Source organism: Natator depressus, chromosome 27, assembly GCF_965152275.1.
Source record: "Natator depressus isolate rNatDep1 chromosome 27, rNatDep2.hap1, whole genome shotgun sequence".
In the NCBI taxonomy this organism is placed as follows: Eukaryota; Metazoa; Chordata; order Testudines; family Cheloniidae; genus Natator; species Natator depressus.
Window position 1 is genome coordinate 5,865,864 of NC_134260.1, and position 24,948 is coordinate 5,890,811.

Consider the following 24,948-nt stretch of genomic DNA (forward strand, 5'->3'; position numbering starts at 1 on the left):
CCATGGGATTGGTGAAGGGGGAACATTTCTTAGGAGATCATCTGCCTCAGCAGACTGAGGTCTTGGAAATAACCACAACCCCCAAAATGCCCATCAGTGTTTCACCCCGATGTGCCGAAGCCAGCCAGTCAGGGTGTCTGACACTCAGCTGCTTCTGTGGGGTGCCTTGGGGAAAGCCTGCAGGTCCCATGGCAGCCATTGTACTGTGATTGCTGGCAGCCCCCTGACAGGGTGACGTGAGGGGAGAGAGCAAAGGATAAAGAAAAAGCAAAGCAGGAATGGAGCTAGCCAGCCAGCATTGCTTTGAGCAAGGAAGGACGGATTAGAACGTAATGTAACTGCCTGGGTCAGCACTGGACGTCCCATCCAGTGCAGTCAAGCGGCTAACTAGACAAGGCTCTCATCAAACCGTTTGATCCTAACCCAGCTGCTAAGCCCCCACCCTCCAAAATCTGACTCCGTTGGCTCTCAGCTAATAAACTCTTTAAGCATCTTGGGCTGTATTCTGTTTGTACAGCTCCTTGCACCCTGATCCTCCAGGTGCTCCCACCATACAAACAATAACAGGTAATCACACTGAAAATCGCTCCCCTTTCTGCACCTCCTTTGGCACCCCCAAGCTATCCTTCACCCCAACTTCCAACTCCCACCTTTTCACCCTGCTGGTAGGAGACCCTCTCTGCTTGATTCCTCTCCCAGCCGGAAACCACCCTCCCACTTGTAACCCCGGGTCTGTCCCTCCCATTGCTGCCCCTGAAATTCCAAAACTCCCCCCCACCTTGCAGGTTTATCACTGTTCCCCTCTTCTCCCAGCTGCCAAACTCCTTCTTGTGTCTGACTCAGGTCAGCTGTACAGTGTAGACAGATCACTGTCCACAATGGACATCTACCAACCATCCCAGATGGGCACCATCCTGAATTCCATGGCAAAGTGGCTTGCCCAGATTAGTAACATTATCTATTTGTTGTATTCTTGTAGCATTTCCAGGCCCAAGGCATGGATCAGGGCCCCATTGGGCTAGGCACAGTACAGACCCAAATGACAGTGTCTGCCCCAAAGAGGATCCCCCAAGGATAACGTTGCAAGACAACAGGTGTCAGCGACAGACAGGGGAATACAAGACAACCCTGGTCGGCAGAACAGACAGCGGGTGGTGTCAGCACACCCGCTGCCTAACTGGCACCTAGTTTTTTTCAGGCTCACGGCAAAGGGGAGTTGTGAGGAGGACAAGAAGGTGGTTTTGTTGATGTTTATGGGGAGCGCAAGGGGCCGCACTGGAGAAGGCACGAAGGTGCTTGTTAGAAAGTGGCACAAACAGGCACCGGAGGCTGGCGTCTCTGGCTGAGCAGAGTGGGGCGTCAGCGTCTGGGTAGCGAACGAGAGCTGAGGCAGGTATAGGCCGTGAAAGCAAAGACGAGCGGTTTGTGTTTCATGCAGTGGAGAAGGGCGGGCCAGTGGAGGGGCCCCAGGGCAGAGTGCTGGGAATCAGCAACTGAGACAGCACTCTGGTCACTGGTGAGCCCACTCGGGCCTGAATGAGGAGATCAGATCAGATTGGGGGGGAAGCGAATGAGCCCATTAACGAGGAGGCTGGGTAGAAGATCATAGGGAGGCCGTGTCGGGGGAAGGAGCAGAAGAGAGAGAAAGGCTAGTAGGGCTGAAAAGAAGGAGGAGACACCTCTGCTCTGCCCACCTTCGGAGAAGGGGCAGTAAAACTGGGGGGTACTGTAAATCCAGCCCCTGCACTAGTATGTCGAAGGTGGTGGAGTGAAACACTGCCCAGTGGTATAGGTCTGTGCCAAGCAGAGGGTGCGCCATCCCACCCCTTCCCAGAGGGGTTGTGGTGACATGCCAGGGAGATGCTGTTTCAATGGACTGATCCTGTAGGGATGCCAAAATATTCCCCGTGCCTGGGAAGTTCCTTTTTCACCTTTAAAATGGTCACAAAAGGAGCATCCGTTCCTTTTGAGAAGCCGCGTCAGACCAGCCCTGGCTTCTCAAGGCCTGTTGGTATCTGAGTGCGCTTGGTGAGGAAATGAACTGGGACTCACCAGATGGGATTCATAGAATCATAGAATTTCAGGATTGGAAGGGAGCTCAGGAGGTCATCTAGTCCAACCCCCTGCTCAAAGCAGGACCAATCCCCAACTAAATCATCCCAGCCAGGGCTTTGTCAAGCCTGACCTTAAAAACTTCTAAGGAAGGAGATTCCACCACCTCCCTAGGTAACCCATTCCACCCTCTTAGTGAAAAAGTTTTTCCTAATATGCAACCTAAACCTCTCCCACTGCAACTTGAGACCATTACTCCTCATTCTGTCATCTGCTACCACTGAGAACAGCCAAGCTCCATCCTCTCTGGAACCCCCTTTCAGGTAGTTGAAAGCAGCTATCAAATCCCCCCTCATCCTTCTCTTCCGCAGACTAAACAATCCCAGTTCCCTCAGCCTCTCCTCATAAGTCATGTGTTCCAGTCCCCTAATCATTTTTGTTGCCCTCCACTGGACGTTTTCCAATTTTTCCACATCCTTCTTGTAGTGTGGGGCCCAAAACTGGACACAGTACTCCAGAGGAGGCCTCACCAATGTCGAATAGAGGGGAATGATCACGTCCCTCGATCTGCTGGCAATGCCCCTACTTATACAGCCCAAAATGCCATGTCTTTGCAAGGTGTTTGTGATGCCAACCTGGTCATTGCCCAGCTGACCGACCCTTGTAAACAGAAGATGTGAAGGAGTGTGACACACTGGGACTTGGTTTTGCGGTGGGACTTGGGATGTGTTGGCAGGAGGGGAAAAGCTATGTGAAAGGCCCCCATGGCTACTCCTCCCTTCCCGCCGATCAGTAATAATACCCAGGGCTTTTAATCACCGGTATCAACTGGCCTCCCCTCGATTCCTCTGTATAATTGGGCCTGGCTTCTCATTTCCCAGCCCTTTAGGTAGCCAGACTGTTTTTAATCTGTGTCAGTTTTGCTTGGCCCTGTCTACAGCTCCCCCCATGACCTCATTAATGGAGCAGCAATCAGGGAAGCTGCCAGGCAATGGATTGATTGCCTCCAGGACTCACAGAAGCTTATTCACCTTTCTCTTTCTTTTCCTTCTTTTTCTTTCTTCCTCCTCTTTCTCCACCCCTCTGTCTTTTAACCCTTCCCCTCCAGCTCTCCATCTCCATCTCCCACCACTTCTCTTCTCCCCTGGAACAAAGTCCAGATCTGACACTGAAGTTGACCCCCGAATGTCTTGCTAATAAAGTGCTTTGAAGATGCTAAATGAAACTGCCCCCTTCCCCGAGTGCTGTCCAGCCTGTGTGTTGAACGAGGCAGGGGCCTGTGGAAATCATGGAAGTCATTAAAGACTCCACCAGAATTAGAGCAGGATTGACATTTTTTTCATCAAAGCTTTTTTTCCAGCAAAAAATGTTTTTTTAATAAAAATTACGTTGTTATTTTTGAGGTTTTTAGATGAACCACCCCCCCCAATTTTACAATATTGAAATGACTCCATGAATTTCCCAAAACATGGAGGGAGAAAGGGTTTATAAGCGTGTGTAATAAAGCCCATGTGAGATTGCAAGACTGGAGCAACTCAGTGATGCCACATCACATGGGCCCCATTTAAGATCAGAAAGATCGTTTTCCTGCAAACACCCACTGGGATCTAAGAGTCGAGCTGGGTCTTTTCCTTCTCCTTCAGCATCCCCAGGAATAAATGAGGCCCTCGGTTGTGTGTCAACTGAATTGTTGGCTAAGTTCTAGTCTTATACACTTGGCCAGCCCTAGGGGCTTGAGTGAGTTTCATAGGATCATAGAAGATTAGGGTTGGAAGAGACCTCAGGAGGTCATCTCGTCCAACCCCCTGCTCAAAGCAGGACCAATCCCCAACTAAATCATCCCAGCCAGGGCTTTGTCAAGCCGGGCCTTAAAAACCTCGAAGGATGGAGATTCCACCAGCACAGGAGAGGCTGACTGGAACCTAGTCCTGTCGCTGAGGCACGGGAAGGAATCGATTGTAGCTCACTTGCCCAGAGCTCTGCTGGCTCTACCTGGTTCCCAGCAGCGACAAGCTGATGGTCCCCCCAGTGCAAGGGAGATCACTATGGAGGTAGTGTAGCCAGCCCTATACCATCACCCCAAGGCAGGGTGCATGGCTCAGGGGACATGCTGTGTTCCAGCCATCCCCAGAAACCCAACAGCCCCTTGGGGGTCATTAGCAGCCAGCAGACAACAGAGCCGCTCTGAGGATGCTCATAACTTGCACCAGAAGCTAAATCAGCTCCCAGCAGCTCTGGGGATCTGAGGAGCGGGAGCAGAGCATGCACCAGCTTTTCCACCTTCCCCACGGCATGCCGCACTTAGTCCGGCTTGGCTCCTGGGGCACGTTATGCTTGCTTATGCCAGACTTGAGCCTGGCCCTTTGAGATCAGCCCTGCTGTCTTGAGATGAATTCTGGGCACCCAGCTGGCATAGGGCAGGTGGCCTGGCTCTCAGAGGGTCTGCTCCCCTCTAGGGCCTGGTTCGCCCTGCCATGCAGCAACATCTACTCCTGTGTGCAGTGAGTGAGTCTGATGCCCGCCTTATGCCAGGGCAATCACTGACACACAGCTCAAGGCAGAGGGGGATATGGATGGCTGGGCAGCAGAGCCTGTCTGCTCAGAACTGGCCCCCGGGGAGAGAGCACTCGTCTCCCACCAGCATATGGGTAATGAGGCCTTTTCATCCCCTGCCCACCACAGAGGCAGAGCGGCACGGCCGGGCAAGGCTGGCTCGGATCGACGCCTCCCTGGCACCACAGCTTTCTCTGCAAGTTTCTGCCCTTGGGGGATGGTTTTCCCCCCCGATGTGATGGCACTGACCAGCCATCAGGGTAACTGCATTCTCCAGCCCGGTCCTGTCGCTACCCCGGGAGCAGGAACAGAGAAGTGGGGGGGAGGGGGGCTGTGCTTTTTCCCACCATCAGAAGAGAAACAGCATTAAGGTTTGAGCTTCGTCTGGTGACCAAACCCCAAGAGACGGGAGCTTGGCTGCGTCTCTAACTGGAGGGGCTCTGTCACATAAGATTTATAGAGGGGCTATTTGATTCCCTGTTCTAGTCTGACCTCCTGTATATCACAAGCCCTTAAACTTCACCCAGTGATGCCTGGATTGAGCCCAGCAACTGGTGTTGGACTAAAGCATTAGCCATCCACCTCTCCTGGCAGCCAGCCCTGGCTCTCTGGACACATGCCTGGGCCTGACCTGCAGCCAGATCCAAGCAACCTTCTTTCTCCACGGTCAGGGAGGCAGCCAAGCTGCGCAGCCCCCCGCAGGAAAAACCGCTCGGCCGGGGATGCCTCACAGACTGACCAAGAGGCCCCAGAAACACTCAGGAAGCTTGAGGGGCAAAGCATTTGAGTGACAGACGTAGCCATGGCTGGAGGGGAAAGGTGCGGAGAGGAACCAGCCAGGGACTCCAGCTGTTTAGAGTAGAAGCAGCCAAAGCAGGAACTTTGGGACATTCAGAGAACTTTCCATTGCCCCTGCCCTGTCCCCCTCATCCCCTTCCCTTCCCTTTTCTTTCTGTTCAGCTGATCCCCTCCGAACTAACCCCCCACAAAAATAATGGCACTAACATGCCACTTGCTGCCATCCCACGGCTAGTGTGTTTCTACCCCCGCCCCGGGTCTAGCTGCTCTGTTTCAATTGTGAGCAATTTGGGGCAGGGACCAGCAACTATCCCATGTCTGTACCGCACCTAGCACAGTGGGGCCCCATTCTTAGGCATGACCATAAGAAACACAATAAATAATATATGCTATTCAGACTAGCCACTGGAGGAGGATTTGATGCGCGCTTGGCCAGTGGGTTGCAAACTACTGCTAGCCTACAGGAGAACAGTGGCAAGCAGGAGTCCAGACTCTGGGTGGGGAGTATGGATTCATGGTTGGTGCCGAGTTTAGTGACAGACTAACCAAAGCCTGTTGGCTTTGAAAGCCTCAGGACTGAGTGGATTAGCTGCAGAGCTGCCGCATGAGAGGTCTGGGTGCTATCCACAGCTCTCAGTTGGGGTGTGAGGCCTGGGTCAGTAGAAGGGTTGGGAGCAGCACAGAAACAGAACCAGCAGCCAGGCGAGGTGAGAATTAGGCGCCTTGGCTTCTGGCTCTGAGCTCTGCTGTCCCCTGGGCTACGAGGTGTTTGGGGAGGAGCTTGTGCCTGACAGCCAAACGCAGGGCACATCCTGCAAAATCCAGTAGGCTTAGGAGATGTGACACCCCATCCCCTGCTGTTACAGCCCTGAGCGCCGAACCTGCAGCTCTGTCCATAAACGCCAATCTGCCTGCTAGTCCACTCCCGATCCGGTCAGGACAGACCAATTGTGCCAGCTTCGAAGGGAATGTAATGCTATGTGTTAGGGGGCTTATTCCTTCACCCGCTTCCTTCCCTGGTCCTTCTCCCATGAACAGAGAGCAACAATACCCGAAGTCCAAAGGTGCAAACAATTTGATGTTTATTGGGGTGAACTTCCAGCAAGCATGATTCCAGTTTCCTTCCTTAGTGTCCTCCTTCCCAGCTCTGACACCACAGAGCCTTACACCTGTTTCCTTGTTCCCATTCCTGCCCTTAGCCAAACATGATTCCAATTTCCTTACCCCCATTCCCTGTTCCCATCTCCCCCTTTAGCAAAACATGATTCCAATTTCCTTACCCACATTCCCTGTTCCCATCTCCCCCACCCACACACCCACTCCCGCTTCCTGATTGACTGCAGACTATATAGTAAAACTTGAGTTCTGCTTAGCTATACCTTAGCCAATCATTTTCCTGAAATTTAACTAACCGCTACTAACATATTGTAACATGATTATGTAACCAATTATATCCCACCACCTTAATTAGTTTACACCCAGCAAAATTAATTATACCGCAGACAGGAACAATCACAGAACCAGACAGAGATTATACAGACAAACAATAGCAAAGTGGGAACTATAATGACAAAACAATACAGAAGTGAGGATTTCACAGCCCAGCTATTGATAAGTGAGTTCTTGCCAGACAGGATGCTATCAAACTAAGTTTCCTTTTACATTTTCTAGGCACTTCCCTTTCTCTGGAGGTGATAGGCACTATCAGGACAGGATTGTATCCTAACAGCCCAATGGCACCTTCTTTCAATGTGACTAGTTTGGAATGTGAGGATGTGACCCTTCACTTCCCAGCTTATGGCTGCCTCTGTTGCTTAGCCAAAGGCCTTAATCTAAGAACCAGGCCTCAGACTGTCACAGTAAGAGAAGGACCTTACACTGGCAGACAGTGATTTTGATTCTTTCTTTTATACCCCTAACTAGCCAAGTGATAAGAATACACCTAAATTCTTCGAGTACAGGCCTTTACCGACAGGCCTGAATATCTATATCCTAACACTATGGACAGATGCCTGCTAGGAAATGGAATGAAACACCAACCTCATTTCCCGTGGGCGTGAAATCAGGACCCAGTGCAGAAGGCGAGTGCTATGGGCAAAGGCTCTGCAAGGCTTTCGGCAGCGGTTCTCTGGGCACTAGATTTTATTTTTTCTGGAGTCCTTTCAGGATTGTTCCGTGGCGCGCGGGGTGAGGCGTGGGAGACGTGTGAACACTGGCGACTTTCCACCGTTTGTCTCTTGCAGATCAACTTCATCTTCTTATTCAACATCGTCCGAATCCTCATGACCAAGCTCCGAGCCTCGACCACCTCGGAGACCATGCAGTACAGGTAGCAGCATGCCCGCCAGAATGCCACTGGCAGGACGCAGACAGATTGGCTGAGGGGGGCCCCAATTCACTTCTTTCCTGGCGTATAAATAAAGTAACATGGAGAGCTGCCCTGACTAGCCACTGGCTGCCCAAGGCCTCTCTGGGCCTCTCAAAAGCTGGGCAGGAGTCATGGCATGGGAATGCCCTGGCCTTGCCTCCCTGGTCTACCTTTGCCACGGGCTGCTCCTTGTACTGGGGCCCTGGACACTGGCTCCCTGAGTTCATTAATCTAATAACTCCGGCTCCAATGTTTGCACCCCTTAGTACCTCCTGCCCCACAACCCCCAGCCCCAGCCCTGATCCCCCTCCCACCCTCCTAACCCCTTGGTCCCAGCCCGGAGCACCCTCCTACACCCCAAATCATAGAATATCAGGGTTGGAAGGGACCTCAGGAGGTCATCTAGTCCAACCCCTGCTCAAAGCAGGACCAATCCCCAATTTTTGCCCCAGATCCCTAAATGGCCCCCTCAAGGATTGAATTTACAACCCTGGGTTTAGCAGGCCAATGCTCAAACCACTGAGCTATCCCTCCCCCCTCGCTATCCATCCCTCCCCCCCATCTCCAAATCCCTTCATCCCCAGCCCCACCCCAAGAGTCTGCACCCCCAGCCAGAGCCCTCCCACACCCCAACCCCCTGCCCCAGCACGGAGCCCCCTCCCGCCCTCTGAACCCCTTGTCGCAGCCCGGAGCACCCTCCTACACCCCAAATCCCTCATCCCCAGCCCCACCCCAGAGCCTGCACCCCCAGCCAGAGCCCTCCAACACCCCTGCCCCAGCCCAGATCCCCGTCCCACACCCTGAACCCCTCATTTCTGGCCCCATCACAGAACCCGCACTCCCAGCCCAGAGCCCATACCCTCTTCCACTCCCCAGCCCTCTGCCTCAGCCCAGAGCCCTCTCCCATACTCTGAACACCTCGACTCCACCCCCCATCCCGGAGCCCCCTCCTTCACCCCAAACCCTTCATCCCTGGCCCCACCCCAGAGCCCACACCCCAAGCCAGAGCCCTCTCCCGCCCTGTGCCCCAACCCCATGAACCAGCCTGGTGAAAATGAGCAAGTGAGTGAAGGTGGGGAGAGCGAGCAACGTTGGAAACCCTATTTAAAGATCCTTGCTCCTGGCTATAAGAGCACTCTGGTTTTGCCTGCTGTTCCTGGCCAAACGTTCCCCATTCCTCCCACGTACTCTGCCACTCCCCACCCCAGAGGTGGTTGCATTTCGGCAGCACTGTCTCTGAAGCTGCCTGGAACTCTCATTAATGAATGATCTCCTTTGGTTCCTGCAGGTGCATTGTGGCCCCAAGGGGGGCTGGCAACTTTCACACTGAAGGGGACTCAGGCAAAAAGGACAGTGCAACGGGTCATGGGGTGTGAAGCTTTCAGAGGCTGGGGTCTACCTTCGAAAAGCACCAACATGACTTCAGAGCACAGCCCCCATTAACCCTAACCACCCTAATCACTCAAGGCTTTTGAAAAGGCAGCCAGAGAGCCCAGGCCAGAGACCTCGAGCTGCTAGGTCCTCCACTAAAGGGAGCAATTAGCAGCTGAGTAACGGCCTTTGCAAAAGCCTCCCACCATGGGAGCAAACCTTCTGCTCCCCAAAGCTGGCCCTCCCAATCCCGGCACGGAGGTGAGAATTAAATTGCCACTTGGGAGCAAAGCAAAGGACTAATGAGGAGGAATTAATCGATGCAGCTCAAACACCGGCCCGCCAGAGCTTTTGCCGGCACATGGCACAGAAAATTTAACCCTCCCTCTGCTGAGCAGCACTTTCCAAAAAGAGACAATCACCAAGTCCTAAAATTCCAGGGGTCTTGCAGGGATGCTGGTCCAGATTTTTAAAAATATTTAGTGGGCTCATTCCCATGGGACTGCCTCTATTACAGGAGCTCGATGTTATTGGGGGATGCTTCCCCTGCAGGAGAGGAGCCAGATTGTACCTAGCACATGGTTGAGATGAGGATGGATTTGTACTTACCTAGACAGCTGCTGAGGCTTAGGGACAGCCGGAGCACAAGGTTGTGTCCCTGCCCATCCTGGCTAATAGCCATTGATGGACCTATCCTCCATGAACTGAGCTAGTTCTTTTTTGAACCCTGTTATACTTTTGGCCTTCACAACGTCCCCTGGCAATGAGTTCCACAGGTTGACAGTGTGTTGTGTGAAGAAATACTTCCTTATGTTTATTTAAACCTGCTGCCTATTAATTTCATTGGAGTGACCCACGGTTCTTGTGTGAAGGGGTAATTAACACTTCCTTATTCACTTTCGACACACCAGTCATGATTTTATAGACCTCCATCATATCCCCCCTTAGGCTTCTCTTTTCCAAGCTGAACAGTCCCAGTCTTTTTAATCTCTCCCCATATGGAAATTGTTCCACCTCCTCATCATTTTAGTTCCAGGTCCAGGTACACTATATCGATTGGATCACCCTTGACCACGTGTTTGCTGAGCCCCTCAAAGAATTCTAATAGATTAGTGAGGCATGATTTCCCTTTACAAAAGCTGTGTTGACTCTTCCGCTGCGTATAGTGTTTATCTATGTGTCTGATAATTCTGTTCTTTACTATAGTTTTAAACAACTTGCCTGGTACTGAAGTCAGGCTTAGCGGCCTGTAATTGCCAGGATCACTTCTGGAGCCTTTTTAAAAAAATCGGTGTTACATTAGCTGTCCTCCCGTCACCTGGTACAGAGGCTGATTGAAGTGATAGGCTACATACCAGAATTAGTAGTTCTTCAGTTTCACATTTGAGTTCCTTCAGAACTCTTGGGTGAATCCCATCTGGTCCTGGTAACTTATGACGGTTTAATTTATCAATTTGTTCCAAAACCTCCTCCTATTGATACCTCAATCTGGGACAGTTCCTCAGATTTGTCACCTGAAAATAATGGCTCAGGTGTGGGAATCTTCCTTGCATCCTCTGCAGCGAAGACCAATGCAAAGAATTCATTTAGCTTCTCACAGTAACCTTGTCTTCCTTGAATGCTCCTTTAGCACCTCGATCATCCAGTGACCCCACAGATTGTTTAGCAGGCTTCCTACTTCTGATGTACTTAATTTTATTTTTGCTGTTAGTTTTTGTGTCTTTTGCTACTTGCTCTTCAAATTATTTTTTGTCTAATTATACTTGACCTGCCTAATTATACTTTCCTTCTTGACATACCAAGTTTATGGACCTTTCTATTTGCCTCTGTAGGATTTGACTTCCAGTTTTTAAAGGATGCCTTTTTGCCTCTAACTGCCTCTTTTACTCTGTTTTTTAATGATGGTGGCATTTTTTGGTCCTCTTTTTTTTTTAATTTGGGCTATACATTTAATTTGAGCCTCTGTTATGATGTTTTTTTAAGAGTTTCCATGCAGTTTGCAGGCATGTCACTCTTGTGACTGTTTCTTTTAATTGCTGTTTAACTGGCTTCCTCATTTTTATGTAGTTCCCCTTTTGAAGTTAAATGCTACTATGGTGAGCTTCTTTGATATTTTCTTCCCAACGAGGATGTTGAATTAATTGCAGGATGGCGCTATTACCAGCAGTTCAGCTATATTCACCTCCTGGACCTGACCCTGTGCACCACTTAGGACTGAATCAAGAACTGCCTCTTCCCTTGTGGGCTCCAGGACTAGCTGCTCCAAGAAGCAGTCTAGAAAGTTTGGTGTCTAGAAAATGTATCTCTGCATCCCGTCCTGAGGTGACACATACCCAGTCACTATGGGACTAGCTGAAATCCCCCATTATTATTGGCAAAAAGAAAAGGAGGACTTGTGGCACCTTAGAGACTAACCAATTTATTTGAGCAATGAGCTGTAGCTCACGAAAGCTTATGCTCAAATAAATTGGTTAGTCTCTAAGGTGCCACAAGTCCTCCTTTTCTTTTTGCGAATACAGACTAACACAGCTGCTACTCTGAAACCTGTCATTATTAGTGGGTTTTCTGTTTGTTTATCCTCCCTACTCTTCCTGTCACCAGACTGGTCAGGTGGTCGGTAGTGTATTCCTACTGCTATACTCATATTATTCAAGCATGAAACTTCTATCCAGAGAGATTCTATGGCACAGTTTGATTCATTTAAGATTTTTCCAATATTTGATTCTGTGCTTTCTTTCACATACAGTGCCACTCCCCCACCAGCGCAACCTACTCTGTCATGCCTAGACATTTTGTACCCCAGTATTACCGCATCTCATCGATTATCATTGTTCCAGCAAGTTTCTGTGGCTTCCCCACTCCCCTGCTCACAATAATCTGATTGCCGTACCTTTGTCCAGTAAGAGAAATTGATCCCAACCTCCCTGCTCAGATCTGCCCCGGGGTGGTGGCAGGGGGAGGAATCAGCTGCTGTACTGATGTGGTTGAACCCTGTGTTCATTCCTCAGGAAAGCAGTGAAGGCCACGCTGGTCCTGCTGCCGTTGCTGGGCATCACCTACATGCTGTTCTTTGTGAATCCAGGGGAAGACGAGATCTCCCGGGTCGTTTTCATCTACTTCAACTCCTTCCTGGAATCTTTCCAGGTATGTGCCCCGGGGGTATGCGCCCAGCATCATCCCCTCCTGGCCAGAACCCTGCATGCACCGGCAGGCCCTGCTTAACAGCCCACGCCCCTGGCCAGAACCATAGCCAGGAAATATGTCACCCAGCTGGAAAATGTGCCTGAAGCTTCATCAGATGCACATCCTGGGGATGCTCAGCTCGCCCGGCCGTACCGAGACCAGTGGCCACCCTCACTGACATCACTGCTGGGTTCTACACCAAACCCTGTGAAATGGCAAGATTTTACCCAGGCTGGCCCCACAACCCAACAAACCGGAGATTGGCTTAAAAATCATGAGATCAAAGATATGAATTGAGGGGGAGTCTATTTCTTTGCCTTCTGATTTCTAGGCCTGTCAGTCACACCCCGGTCACATTTCCAGCTTTTCTCTGCAACCACAAGGGCTAGAAACTTCCTGTTTTGTTTAATGACAGCCAAGATTCTTACTCCATCACTTGACTCCAGGAGCTCAGGCTTTAAGTAAAGCACCTGTGACAAGAATGGACATGTCTGATCAATGCAACGCAGGCGGCTGTCAGCCCCAGAGTAGCCCGTGGGCCCTGGTCCCTGCTTCATACAGTTCATAATTACTGTGTTTCTTTCTTCCAGGGCTTCTTTGTCTCCGTCTTCTACTGCTTCCTGAACAGCGAGGTGAGCATTTCCTTGTGAGGTGAGGGGATGGAGGGGGATCTCTCAGCTGTACAGCTTCCACATGGGAGTTCCCGCTGTGCCTGACAAATGAAACAGCCCTGCCTGTCCAATCTAATGACTGTATTAATGGATGGGGAGATGGGCCCAGGGCTGGTCACCCTGGGAGACCTGGGCTTTCCTGACACTTGGAGCCATAATGAAACAAGTGTGGTGGATTTAACCTGGTCCCCAGTATTTCTGTGTCCAAATCGGCTGGCAGGGGTAGTAAAGACCAGGGACTAAGGAGCATTGGCAGAGCTGGGTGTGGTTCCAAGACTGGAAGGGCAGGAGTCAACTCATCAGTGGGAGTCACCTTCTCCCAGCAATGCCAGATCTGTTCCCGCAGAGCTTGTAATCGGCACTATTCACAAATACGCCAGCTCCCTGCCCTGCATTTCAGCAACAAACTGAGCACTGCATCGTCTGGAAGGCCAAGAGACGGTCACAACTGTGTGCAGTTGCTACATTCCCTGCCTGTGCTGAACAGATTCTGGGTTTGTTGCCCTCCTTGGGATTAATTTCCAAGGTACGAAACTGTGTCACCAGGAGACACACACACCCCCTCCTAATATCACTTCTGGGGAAAGTGGGTCAAAAAATGGCAAGTATTCGTCATGGGAAAACCTCAGGCTTGAATCATTTTCATCAGAATTTCCCATTAAAATTTCTTGGGTTCGGGGGTTTTTTCAACAAAAAAGAAAAACTGGAAACAAACATTTTCAGTGTCTTGAAAACATTTATGGGGGTGGGGAAGTTGGGGGGGGTTGGTTAAAAGGGTCAGATTTTGCAAATCAGAAACCAAACATTTTCCTGAAAACTGAACATTTTCCCCAAAGGCTTTTACTGTAAAATGATTCGGTCTTGGGAAATTACAGCCGGAACAAAACTTTCCATATGAATGTTCGGTTTGGCCCCATTTTTCGTTCAACATCCTTTTCAATGAGGACATTTCAGCCGGCTCTGCTCCTGTGACCAGAGAAAGGGTGCTGCTGGGCTGGCCGAAGGAGCGTGAGGCTATTTTGATGCAGTGCATGGCAAAACTTCCACAACAAGACCCCAGTCCAATTTGTCCATTAGTTGGTGTCCCTGTAAACCCTTTCCTAAGATGAGCAGAGTTTGCCAGGGCAGCACACCAGTGTCGGGTGCACCATCTGTTCGAATACAGGGATCATTTCACCAAACCTACTGCATTGTGACCCAAGAGAAATGGAACATGTATAGCCAAACAAAAGCCCCTCTCTGGGCTGATCGGTTGTGTTTCCGTGTTTCACACAGAATCAGAGGACTGGAAGGGACCTCAAGAGGTCATCTAGTCCAGTCCCCTGCATTCCTGGCAGGGCTAAGTATTATGCCTCCCTGTAATTGCTTTCACACCTTTGCTAGCTGTAAGAATGGATGGCTGGGTACAGGACAGAAACAGCAGATCCCGGGGGATGTGGAACATAAAAAGCCTTTTCCGACGCTGAAGGAAAACACAGCATCTCTTTTCTGTATCCGTCCATAGCCTTCCCTTGGGGAGAGACAGCTCCCAAGCCAGCAGTTCTGTGAGCTAACAGTCTGGTGTTTGCTAAAGAACTCACCCATCAGGGCTGCTTTCTGTCTTGGGATCTTTGTGGATGGATTTTTTTTATTATTATTTTTAAAAACTTTCTTTTTTAAACTGTTTCCCACCTTCTGCAAAGCAGCAAAATGATCTAGTTAATAATTCAAGGATGAGATTGGCTTTGCCCTCCCCGTCACCAAGGCATGAGGTTTTGTTCAGTCACTGAGGCTGAGTGATGTTCTGAGCCCCTTCGTGGCTTATGCTTTGATAACAGGCAGTTTGCTGTGGTCAGTCAGGCTAAAACTGACCAAGGAGCAACCAGGGGAGCAAATCACTGTTCATTCCCTCTGAAACACCTGGCATTGGCCACTGTGGGAAGACAGGAGACTGGGCTAGATGGACCTTTGGTCTGATTCAGTATGGCAGTTCTTATGTTCTGAATAGGCCCAGATCCTCAAAGGTGTTTAGGCTCCTAACTTCCAGAGGAAGTACTTGAGGATTTGGGCCATAATGCTTGGCACTCAGAGAGAGCTCAGCTATTTACCAATTCATCCTCACAACACACTCGTGGAGAATTAGCGTGGCCCCTGTTCACAGAGAGGGCACTCGGCCCAGGCAGAGAAGTGACATGGCCAAGGGTCGTGCGGTGAGTCAGTGGCAGAGCTTGCAGTACAACTGGACTCCTGATGCCCACTTTCCTGCTGTAACCACTAGCCAGCACTTTCTCCCAGAGCCAGCGAGTCCCACTGCAAGTCCCTTCCTCTAATCACCTGACAGCATTCCTGCCCCAACAGCCACTCCCAACAGGGAAGGAACATTAGCTAGAAAGGGGCTGAAAAGATAAACGTGCTGGACTGGCTCCCGGGGAGCTTGAAACCCCGAGGGAAGATGTGGGATGGGATGAACTAGGAATCCACGGGGCTTTGCAATGCATGCTAAGATCAGCATGGAGGGGAAGGGACAGACATCTTGGTGACAGGATGCATTGTTGCAAATTAGCCAGGGCAGCGGAGGAACTGAAAGTGGGACTTCCAAGAGGGCCTGTTGGGAAGCATCTCAGAATCCTTCCTGAGCCCACCAGGGGGCAGCCAAGATGGAGACAAAGGAAAGCTGGGGCTCTTTTTTCCATATTACCCATGGAGGGTTTTAATGCAGCATGTTGGAGACCAGGGAACCGATGTGTGATTCTGTTATTAGCTTCCCTGCAGACTGACTTGTAAACCCCTTGGGGCAGAGCCATGACTCCTCTGTGTGCCCTGAGCCCTGTTGGCTTTCAGTATGTGGTAAATAATACCAGCTCCCCTCTGCGGAGAGGTTGCAGATGTCAGGACCATGCAAGTCCGCTTCCTGTTAGAGGAGAAATCAGTAATGTGGAGGCTGGGGATATTGGTGTAATTTGTTTATTTACTGTATATTCACCAGTCCTGGAACAGAGGTGGGCACAGATAGAACACAGGCAATCTCCTCTTTCAGTACACTCAGCCCAAATCCCAATGCCAGCTCCCAACTCTATCCCTGGAACAGACTCTACTTACAGAGGTTAAGAAAGAGAGCAAACTCTCCTGCTACTCGCAACAGCTCCCCCCAAGGAAACCGCATCTGAAAACCAACAACGCGGCATTTCTTCCAAGACTAAAAACTTCCTCACACACTAAGAAAAAGAATGTGTAGGTCTATATGTAGCACTGCCATCTGATAACAATGGCAGAGCTACATATAACAATAATATTATTTGAGATAACACTGATATTATTTGAGATGTGTGTTCCAAAGCACATGTTTCCTGTCTAAGTCATAAAGAAACACGAAGCCCAGAACAAGGGGAAGATGCTGCCAGATACTGAATTTGTAGCAGGTGGAGAGAGGCTATTTCTTTCCACATGGATCAGATAAAAAGCTCCTTTCTCTGACCTCCTGTTGCTGTGATCTTTGACCCTGAACTCCCCTTCCCCTATGTTGCAAATCTGCCTGGCATTTCCTTCTGCAGCCTCCCCCATATGTTACAACTTCCCATCTGCCTCTTTCTTCCTCGGTTCCTACAAGTCTATTCCTCTGCAGCAGCTGCTGTCCAGCCACATCCGCAGCCTCCCCAATCACAGCTCTCCAGAGTCTAGCAAGTGCAGAATGCTGCCTCCCTCTTCAAAGAAGCATGGCCCCGTGCACCCCACTCACCAGCACGGTTTAGACCCAGTTCAAAATCCACCCCCCCACTCTGCCTTTGACCTTCTCTCTCTGTACTGCCCTCCCCACTCCCTTCCTTTAGCATTGGCGTCCTCTCTGCCCAACCCTATAGACACTGTGGGTGCAAGAGCCTTCTCTTCTGCAGCTCACACCATCAGCAGCAGCTTCCTTGTGTCTCTAAGTGCAGAATCCTGCACTTAGGACGGAAGAATCCCATGCACTACTACAGGCTGGGGACCGACTGGCTAAGCGGCAGTTCTGCAGAAAAGGACCTGGGGATTACAGTGGATGAGAAGCTGGATATGAGTTAGCAGGGTGCCCTTGTTGTCAAAAAGGCCAACGGCATATTGGGCTGTATTAGCAGGAGCGTTGCCAGCAGATCGAGGGAAGTGATTATTCCCCTCTATTCGGCACTGGTGAAGTCACATCTGTAGTATTGCGTCCAGTTTTGGGGCCCTCGCTACAGAAAGGATGTGGACAAATTGGAGACAGTCCAGCAGAGGGCAGCAAAAATGATCATGGGGCTGGGGCACATGACTTACGAGGAGAGGCTGAGGGAACTGGGGTTATTTAGTCTGCAGAAGGGAAGAGTTAGGGGGGATTTGATAGCAGCCTTCAACTACCTGAAGTGGGGTTCCAAAGAGGATGGAGCTCGGCTGTTCTCAGTGGTGGCAGGTGACAGAACAAGGAGCGATGGTCTCAAGTTGCAGTGGGGGAGGCTTAGGTTGGATATTAGGAAACACTATTTCACGAGGAGGGTGGTGAAGCTCTGGAATGGGTTACCTAGGAAGGTGGTGGAATCTCCTTCCTTAGAGGTTTTTAAGGCCAGCTTGACAAAGCCCTGGCTGGGCTGATTTAGTTGGTGTTGGTCCTGCTTTGAGCAGGGGGTTGGACTAGATGACCTCCTGAGGTCTCTTCCAACCCTAATCTTCTATGATTCTATGATTCTCCATCTCATCACCATGCTGTCGGGGCCTCCCATAGGATTGCAGCAGGGCAAGCTGGGCTAGCAGCTGGCGCTTGCCCCAGTGAGCAAATAACAGGCAACTTAGGCCTGGACATCGCTGGAGACAACCTGGGAATTTCAGAGCCCTCCAGAATTTCCGTGCTCGCCCAGGGTCATGAAGCGCTGAGATGCAGACACACCCAGTAGCCATTACATAGACCAGGCTCCTCGATCCCATTCCTAGCTCCACTGTCAGACAGGACACGCTGCTGGACTGCACAGAGTGTGTGGCCTGGTTCTGCTGCAGAGCCCACAGCGCAGGCAAACAATGCGTTGAGACTGGATTGATTGCTGGGGGGGCTCCATGGGAAACAATCGTCCCCTGCACTAACTCGGGACACAGCTCGGAGCCAGGGGAATGGAAAGGGGGCAGTGCCAGCTACTCAGCAGCCCCAGCTGTCTGGGTGTTAAATATTTGGAAGGCTAATGACGGGCACTAAGAAATCTGTTCCCACGCAGCTGTTTCGTCCACCCTAGCACCCGTTGGTGGAATTCGCACCTTGCGGTCAATAAAACGCCCTTCAGCAGTAACTCCAGGAAGTATTTTTTGCATCATACGGGAGGTCAGACTAGATTAGCACCATGGGCCCTGCTGGCCTTGGAATCTGTGAATCTCTGATATTTACCAGCCACCCAAGGCATCTGCACTGCTGTAAGTTTGAACTGACACAGATGCGGACCAGACAAGTAATAAAGAAACTCTGTGAGCCCATCGCTTGCTTACCCTCCGTCACACACTAGGCAGCCTCAGGTTTATGAGCCGCTAGCTCTTTTTTTATAGCTGAAGTCCAGATTTATCTCCTCCTGCTCGCTCTTTCACGTTCCTGGACCCGGGTTAATTTCTCTCCTTTCCTGTCAGACCTTTAAAGACAGGATTTATTGAGGTCGGTGTCCAACAATGGAGAGTGACTAGCCAGGAGTGGGAGTCGGGACTAGTGGGACCTATTCCTGGCTCTGGGAAGGAGGCTGCCTTGTCAGTTAGAGGAAAGGTTTTGGAATTAGAACTGCTGGGCTCGAATCTCCCATTGCAATGACCCAGTGGGGTGACCTTTTGCAAATGCCCTGTCCCTGCATCTGCCTCAACTCTCTCCCTGTCACACTGGGATAAGAATTTTTCACAGATTCATAGGCTCTGGGGGGATCAGAAGGCTCCACTCTGATCACCTAGTTTGACCTCCAGCATAAGGCAAGCCCCAGAACTCCAGGGTGACCTTGGGCAAGTCATGTCCCTGCTCTGTGCCTCAGTTTCCCCATCTACAAATACAGGATAATGCCAGGAACTGTTCCTTCCTGGGGAATTTGGGGGCTTAGTTCATTGATGTCTGTAACCTGCTTTCAGCCCCTTAGCTCTAAAGTGTATTGCAGTACTGTGCAATGGGAGAGGCAAATCTTGCCCCAGTTCTGCCTCAGGTCTCAGGAAAGCCCTCGCCAGCAGCATGGGTTGTAAATGCCCTGTGTCCTCTGCAATGTGTTGGCAGGTCCGTTCTGCTGTCCGGAAGCGATGGCATCGGTGGCAGGACAAGCACTCCATCCGCGCCCGCGTGGCCAGAGCCATGTCCATCCCCACGTCGCCGACGCGCGTCAGCTTCCACAGCATCAAGCAGTCGACGGCTGTCTGAGGGGAGGAAGCCGTCGCACGGGACGGGAGCCAAGGTTTGCAGCAGAGCCGCTGCTGCTTGTATTGCACACGGCGTGTGGGCCATGTACTTCCAGGGTGGAACCCCAGCCCCACGAGCCCAGCAGAGCCCGGGCGGGGACTGTCCGACACCAAAGAAACCCCTTGCCAGTGTCCACCCTGGGAGACCAGCTCTCAGACCACCTCTTTCTTATTCTCCCAAGCCCTCGTGAGGCCAGAACCTCCCTTGCCCAGGACTGTGGGTCTGGGCAGTATCTGGTGGCCCTGGCAAGGCCTACAGCAACTGAGGACAACGGTCCAGTGAGGACTTCACATTATCCCAGGGTCGGCTGAGGGCAGAGCAATTCCCCGAGCGATGCCGGGTGTGCTGGAGATATGGCAGAGTCCAGCACCCGCCCCGATCCTGACCTAGCAGCAGGTGTAGTGGAAACCTTTGTTTGTCCGGTGAGAGCCCTGGTCCTGCTAGCACTGGTCACATGGATGGGATGTGGCCAGTCTGCATTTTTGCCTCTCTCCCCATTCCCATGCATGTCACTGCCCCTCTGGGGTATAAATGCTTCGCTCCGGTTCAGCGGCTGCACGGCAGGTCACTTTGGAGTGACTGCCTTCAAGGGTGTCGTGAAAGCTCCGTTTGCGGCACATGGCGATGGCATCTCTGGAACAACCCTGTCAGAAGCCACTGCCACCGCACGGCCGTGCTAACCCGTTCTCGGGGGGCAAGCCTGGGAAATCCGCTTCCAGGCTCCTGCTGCCAGTGCAGATGCCCTGAAGAACCTCTGCAAGCTGCGGTGATGGGGAGGGATGCCCTGATGTGCGTTAACCCAGAGGACAGACCAGCTGCTTGGGCCGTGAATGTAGTTTGCCTGGTGCCATTTCTGTGCTTTGCCTTATGCCTCCGTTTTATTACGACCCTGAGATTATTCATCCCCCCACATCCACCCTGCCACCCTGCTCCAAGCAGGATACCTGGCGAGGTCACGCGGCAGCCCCTGCCATGCAGCCTGCTGCAGAGCTGGGGTCGCCCTGCTGCCCCCCAGCAACCCCAGCATGTGGTGCCTGGCGAGGCCCCGCGGCAGCCAGGCCTGCACGTCGCTGAGTGAATTCAGCATTTGTGAGAGTAGCCTGAGCCTGAGTCTTCACTGCAGCATTCGCCCCAGTGACCGGCCCTCGCACTCACTCCTCTGGCGTTAGCCCAGCTCGAGAGTGGGTGTGCTAGCTGCGGACACATTGGGGTAACGCTAGCAGGACCCCGCCAGGCCAGCCCACGGCAGCGGAAAGCCCCTCTGCACCCGCGCCAAGGTGGCACGAGCCAGAGCCTGTAGGGAACAGGGAGATCAGACACCAGGGGAGGGAGTGGGTCACTGGCACTCAGTAAATGAACACTAGGTGAGCAATGCAAGTTGGGGGGTGAAATGGTTCCTCCCAGAGCAGAGACCTGGCATGATAGGGCCACGGGGTGGGTGTGAAGAAGAGGAAGGCAGCTCCCATTGAAACCCCAGGGAAACATTGAATGGGGGGGGTTGGCTTCTGCCCATGGCAAGACAAGGATTTGGAGGACACCTGGGTTCACACCCGGATCCTTGGGAAGAGGGCGTCAAAAGCCACACAAAAAATCTTTTAACTTCTCCCAAATACACATGCACACATACACCCTCACCCACATATGCACTCTCATATGCACCCATACACACTCACATACATGCAACTCACACACACACACACATAAAGCACCTTGGTTTTATGCCTCATCAGACAACACAGCTTTGATGTATTTATTTCTAAGATAAGCAAAATTTGGTCCAACTCTGCTGCATTGTCTACAGGCTGCAATTCCCGCAGTATCACTGTCGGGGTGCAGAAGGGGACATGGGGCTGAGCTGCCCCCTGGTCTCAAGCTGCTCCTCCGGGCTTTCTTTCCAAAGGGTGTACAGCTGAGATGGAGAACTACAGAAAGCACTGAGGAGAGACCAGTAGGTCGTGGGTGGCGTGTTCTGAAACCTGCAGTTTTACAATCCAGCTACTTCTGCATATTTATGCATATTCATCCAGTATGCAAATGAGGATATTGGATCATTTGCATAAACCCTCCAGATTTCTGGATCTTCGGCCTTGTATGGCTATACCCTCTGGTGGGTAGAACTGTGTGGCAAACATTCCCAGCTGCTCTGAACTGCTTTAGCTGAGAGCCAGGGAACAACTCGTTTGTGGGCAGGGTTTGCTTGTGCCTTCTCTACAGAAAGATTGCAGATGACTAACAAAGAAATGCAAATCCTGTTTTTCTCAGCCCGTAAACTCATGGCAGTGACAGTGGAATTTTTCGATGAACCGTTTTTTAATTCCAAAAATGTCCATTTTTCTAACCTGCAAGTTTTCTCAGGAACGGCTGGGTTATGACTAATTCCTCAGTTGTTGAAAAGCAAGTTTCAAAGTTCCAAAAAGGTCCCATTTTGACGTTTTCTAAATGGTTTTCCAAGTCAAAAGGACTTTTTGTTCAGAAATTAAAGCTAATTAGAGTGACAACATTTTTAAAAAAATATGTTTGAAATTGAAATAAATGTTTCAATCGGCCCAAAGTGAAATTTAGGAGAGGGAGGTTTGTTGGGGGAGGGGTCATGAAAATATTCTAGATTTCCACTTTTCATCCCAACTTGGGACGGGAAAAATGTTCAAAATCTGAAAAATCCATTTCCCATCCAGCCCTACGTGACAGATCTGCACCCATCTCCTTGTACTGACCTTCCTCCGATGGTCCTTGCTCAGCGCTTTTAAGTTCTACCAGGAGTGCCAGCATCTCCTCTGAAATACCCCTCTCATTCCGTGGCCCTACCTCCAGCTATGGCCTTGGAGAGACTATATCCAGAGCCAGTGTCCACACTTCAGAAAGGATGTTCCACAACTGGCGAGGGTTTAGAAAAAACCTATAAGGTTTATTCAAGGTCCGCAAAACCTGCCTTCCAGTGACAGTCTAATGGAGCTCCAGCGGCTTAGTTTATCTAAGATGGTTAAGAGGCAATTTATTTGAGTAGGGTTCTATTTTTCAGGGTTTATTAATTTCATTGGGGAGGGGTATTTTTAGCCATTTTTGAGTTCTGTGTAGATGTCCAAAAACTGGGTTATTTCCAGGGCTTTCCCTTTGGATATACACCTCATACTGTTTCGAACTGCACCATGTTGAAGTGCAGTAGGGAAACTAGTGCACACCAGCAAGGTCTACATGGACCAATTAATGTGCAACACACTAGTGCGCTTTAGAAGTCACACTCCTGTAGTCTGCATTGGTGCTCCATGGAGACAAGCCAGTGAGTAGAGCCATCACCTCTGCAAACACACAGGGCTGGGAAAGGGGTGAAATCCACATGAATTGAGAAAACATTTCTGGTGTTTACTGGATAAACACTGGTTTGTTCTGGGGTTCTGTATCTGGGATGTTTTATCAGTGTTTATCGGTTAAAACCTAAAATCAGAAGCCCTATCCATCCATACCTATGCCAAGAGAATATATCAGTCCTAGAGAGCTCTTTTAGGTAGCTGGCAGAGGGAGAACAAAACCCACCAGCTGGAAGCTGCAGCCAGGAAAGTTCAAAAGGGAAACCAGCTGCACCGAGGGGAATTAATTCTTGGAACAGATCAGCAAGGGGCCTGGCAAATTCATCATCACCGGGAGGCTTTAAATGGAGATCAGCCGTCCTACTGTCAGAATCACAGGGTGATGTTTTCAGGACTGTGTTATACAGGAGGTCAGACGAGCTGATCATCAGAGTCCTTCTGGCCTTAAAATCTATGACATTACAAGGCCATGCCATTCAGAGAAGGACAACCAGAGGTTGGTAACCCAGTGCTAACCAGGCAGCATGTCTCATTCCAGGAAGTAACACTCTGGGCAGGGTGACCCTGTACCGGGCTTGGTTCTCTCTGAGGTCCTGGCCAATTCCCATGATGGCCATTTTTGTGCTTGTTTGAACTGCCCCATGCTCCATACACACGCATGTCACATTTGTGTCTGACGGTTCCACATGGCTGATGAGCCAGCAGTTCTCACAGCAGAATATTTCCCGGATGGATGGGTGAAATTCTGACCCCCCACTGAAGTCAATGGGTGTTTTGCTATTGACTGCACTGGGGCCAAGATTTCATCAGTGTTGCCACTATAGATGAACAAACAGTTCTAATAAGGGCAAGGATGGTGCAATGGTTAAAGGGCAGGATGGTGTGATGGTTAAAGAACTGACCAGAATAGCTTTCTTCTGCTTTAGGAGATGCATCATTCCTGAGGACCCCAGGGTTTTAATCCCCACTCTGCCACTGACTTACTGTATGACCTTGGTCAAGTCACTTCACCTTTATGTTTTATAGTTTTCTCCACTATAAATTGGAGCTAATGATACTTCCTCAAAAGGGAGTTTTGAGGCTTCACATTAATATGCATAAAACACTTTGTTATCCTGGAATGAAAGGTGCTAGAGGGGAGAAGGAGAAAACACACAACAAAAACCTCCATCCAACCTTCAGGATGTTCCCTGAACTGAACTCTACCCATGACCAGCTGTCACATGCCCAGAAATTGCTCCATGACCCACAGAGCAATCTAAATCAATGCTGAGTGTCATAGTTACCACGTCCTAACTTGAAGACGTTGCTCTCTCATTGGGGTGATTCACTAACACATGGTGATGCAGCAACGTCATGGCATCCAAGTCATATCACTAACTGAAGACACAGAAGTTCATAGATACCAAGACAGAAGGGACCATTGTGATCATCTAGTCTGACCTCCTGTACAACACAGGCCTTAGAACTTCCCCAAAATAATTCCTAGGTGCTGCAGCATTGTGGAGAAATGAGTAGAGCTAGGCAGGACCTGGATTTTCCAGTTCAAAAGGAATTCCCCAATTTCTAAATTTGTTCCCTTCCAAACTTGGAACAAACAAAAAAATTGAATTTTCCTGCGAAAGGGAAATTCTGGGAGGAAAAATCACTTTGTGTCCACGGAAATGTTTCATGTTGGTAAAATTAAAACATTTCATTTCAATTTCAACCTTTGGAAACCCTTTCACTTTTTTTAAAAATACATTTCATGTCAAAAATCATTTCAAACTGAAAAATCACAGCAGTCCACGCCAAAATGTCGAGCTAGGATAATATCGAATCGCTTCGTTGCGGGAGGTTTTGCGAAACGTGCTGTTGTCAAATTGACACTTTTTCTCAGCATTTTGATATTGGCAAAAAAAATTTCAATAAAAACTTGGCGTCCAGCTCCAGGAACGAGGCAGTGGCTCGGTACTTTGCCGATGGCATGTCAGAGCCAGGAATGGGACCCAGGAACTCCTTGTTTCCAGCCGGGTGGGATTCACTGCACCAGGGCTGCCGTGTTGAACACCTGATTCAAATGAACCCCTTTACAATAGACAGAGTCAAACAATGCTCACCTGCTCCAGGGTGTGAAGGGATCTGATATGGAAAGTGAGCTCCAAAAAGAATGAAACAAACGCAAGCAGAACCAGGAATGGCATTCATCAGATTTCAGTGAAACTGAAGCCAACGTGCGATGCCCAACTTGCTGTCAACCCTACGTCCTGCCAGCTCTCT

The 24,948-nt window shown here is 50.4% G+C and overlaps 1 protein-coding gene across 1 annotated transcript in view; it reads left to right on the forward strand.

Annotated features, from left to right (window-relative positions):
* The window catches only part of CRHR1 (corticotropin releasing hormone receptor 1), a 116,163-nt gene extending 91,314 nt beyond the window's left edge, over positions 1 to 24,849 (forward strand). Inside the window, exons 10-13 of the mRNA XM_074940737.1 lie at positions 7,647 to 7,732; positions 12,151 to 12,286; positions 12,916 to 12,957; positions 19,205 to 24,849. Of these exons, the coding sequence (XP_074796838.1) occupies positions 7,647 to 7,732; positions 12,151 to 12,286; positions 12,916 to 12,957; positions 19,205 to 19,345 (405 nt within the window). The 3' untranslated portion in view covers positions 19,346 to 24,849. The remainder of the gene's footprint in view (positions 1 to 7,646; positions 7,733 to 12,150; positions 12,287 to 12,915; positions 12,958 to 19,204) is intronic.
* Positions 24,850 to 24,948: the final 99 nt, after the last annotated feature.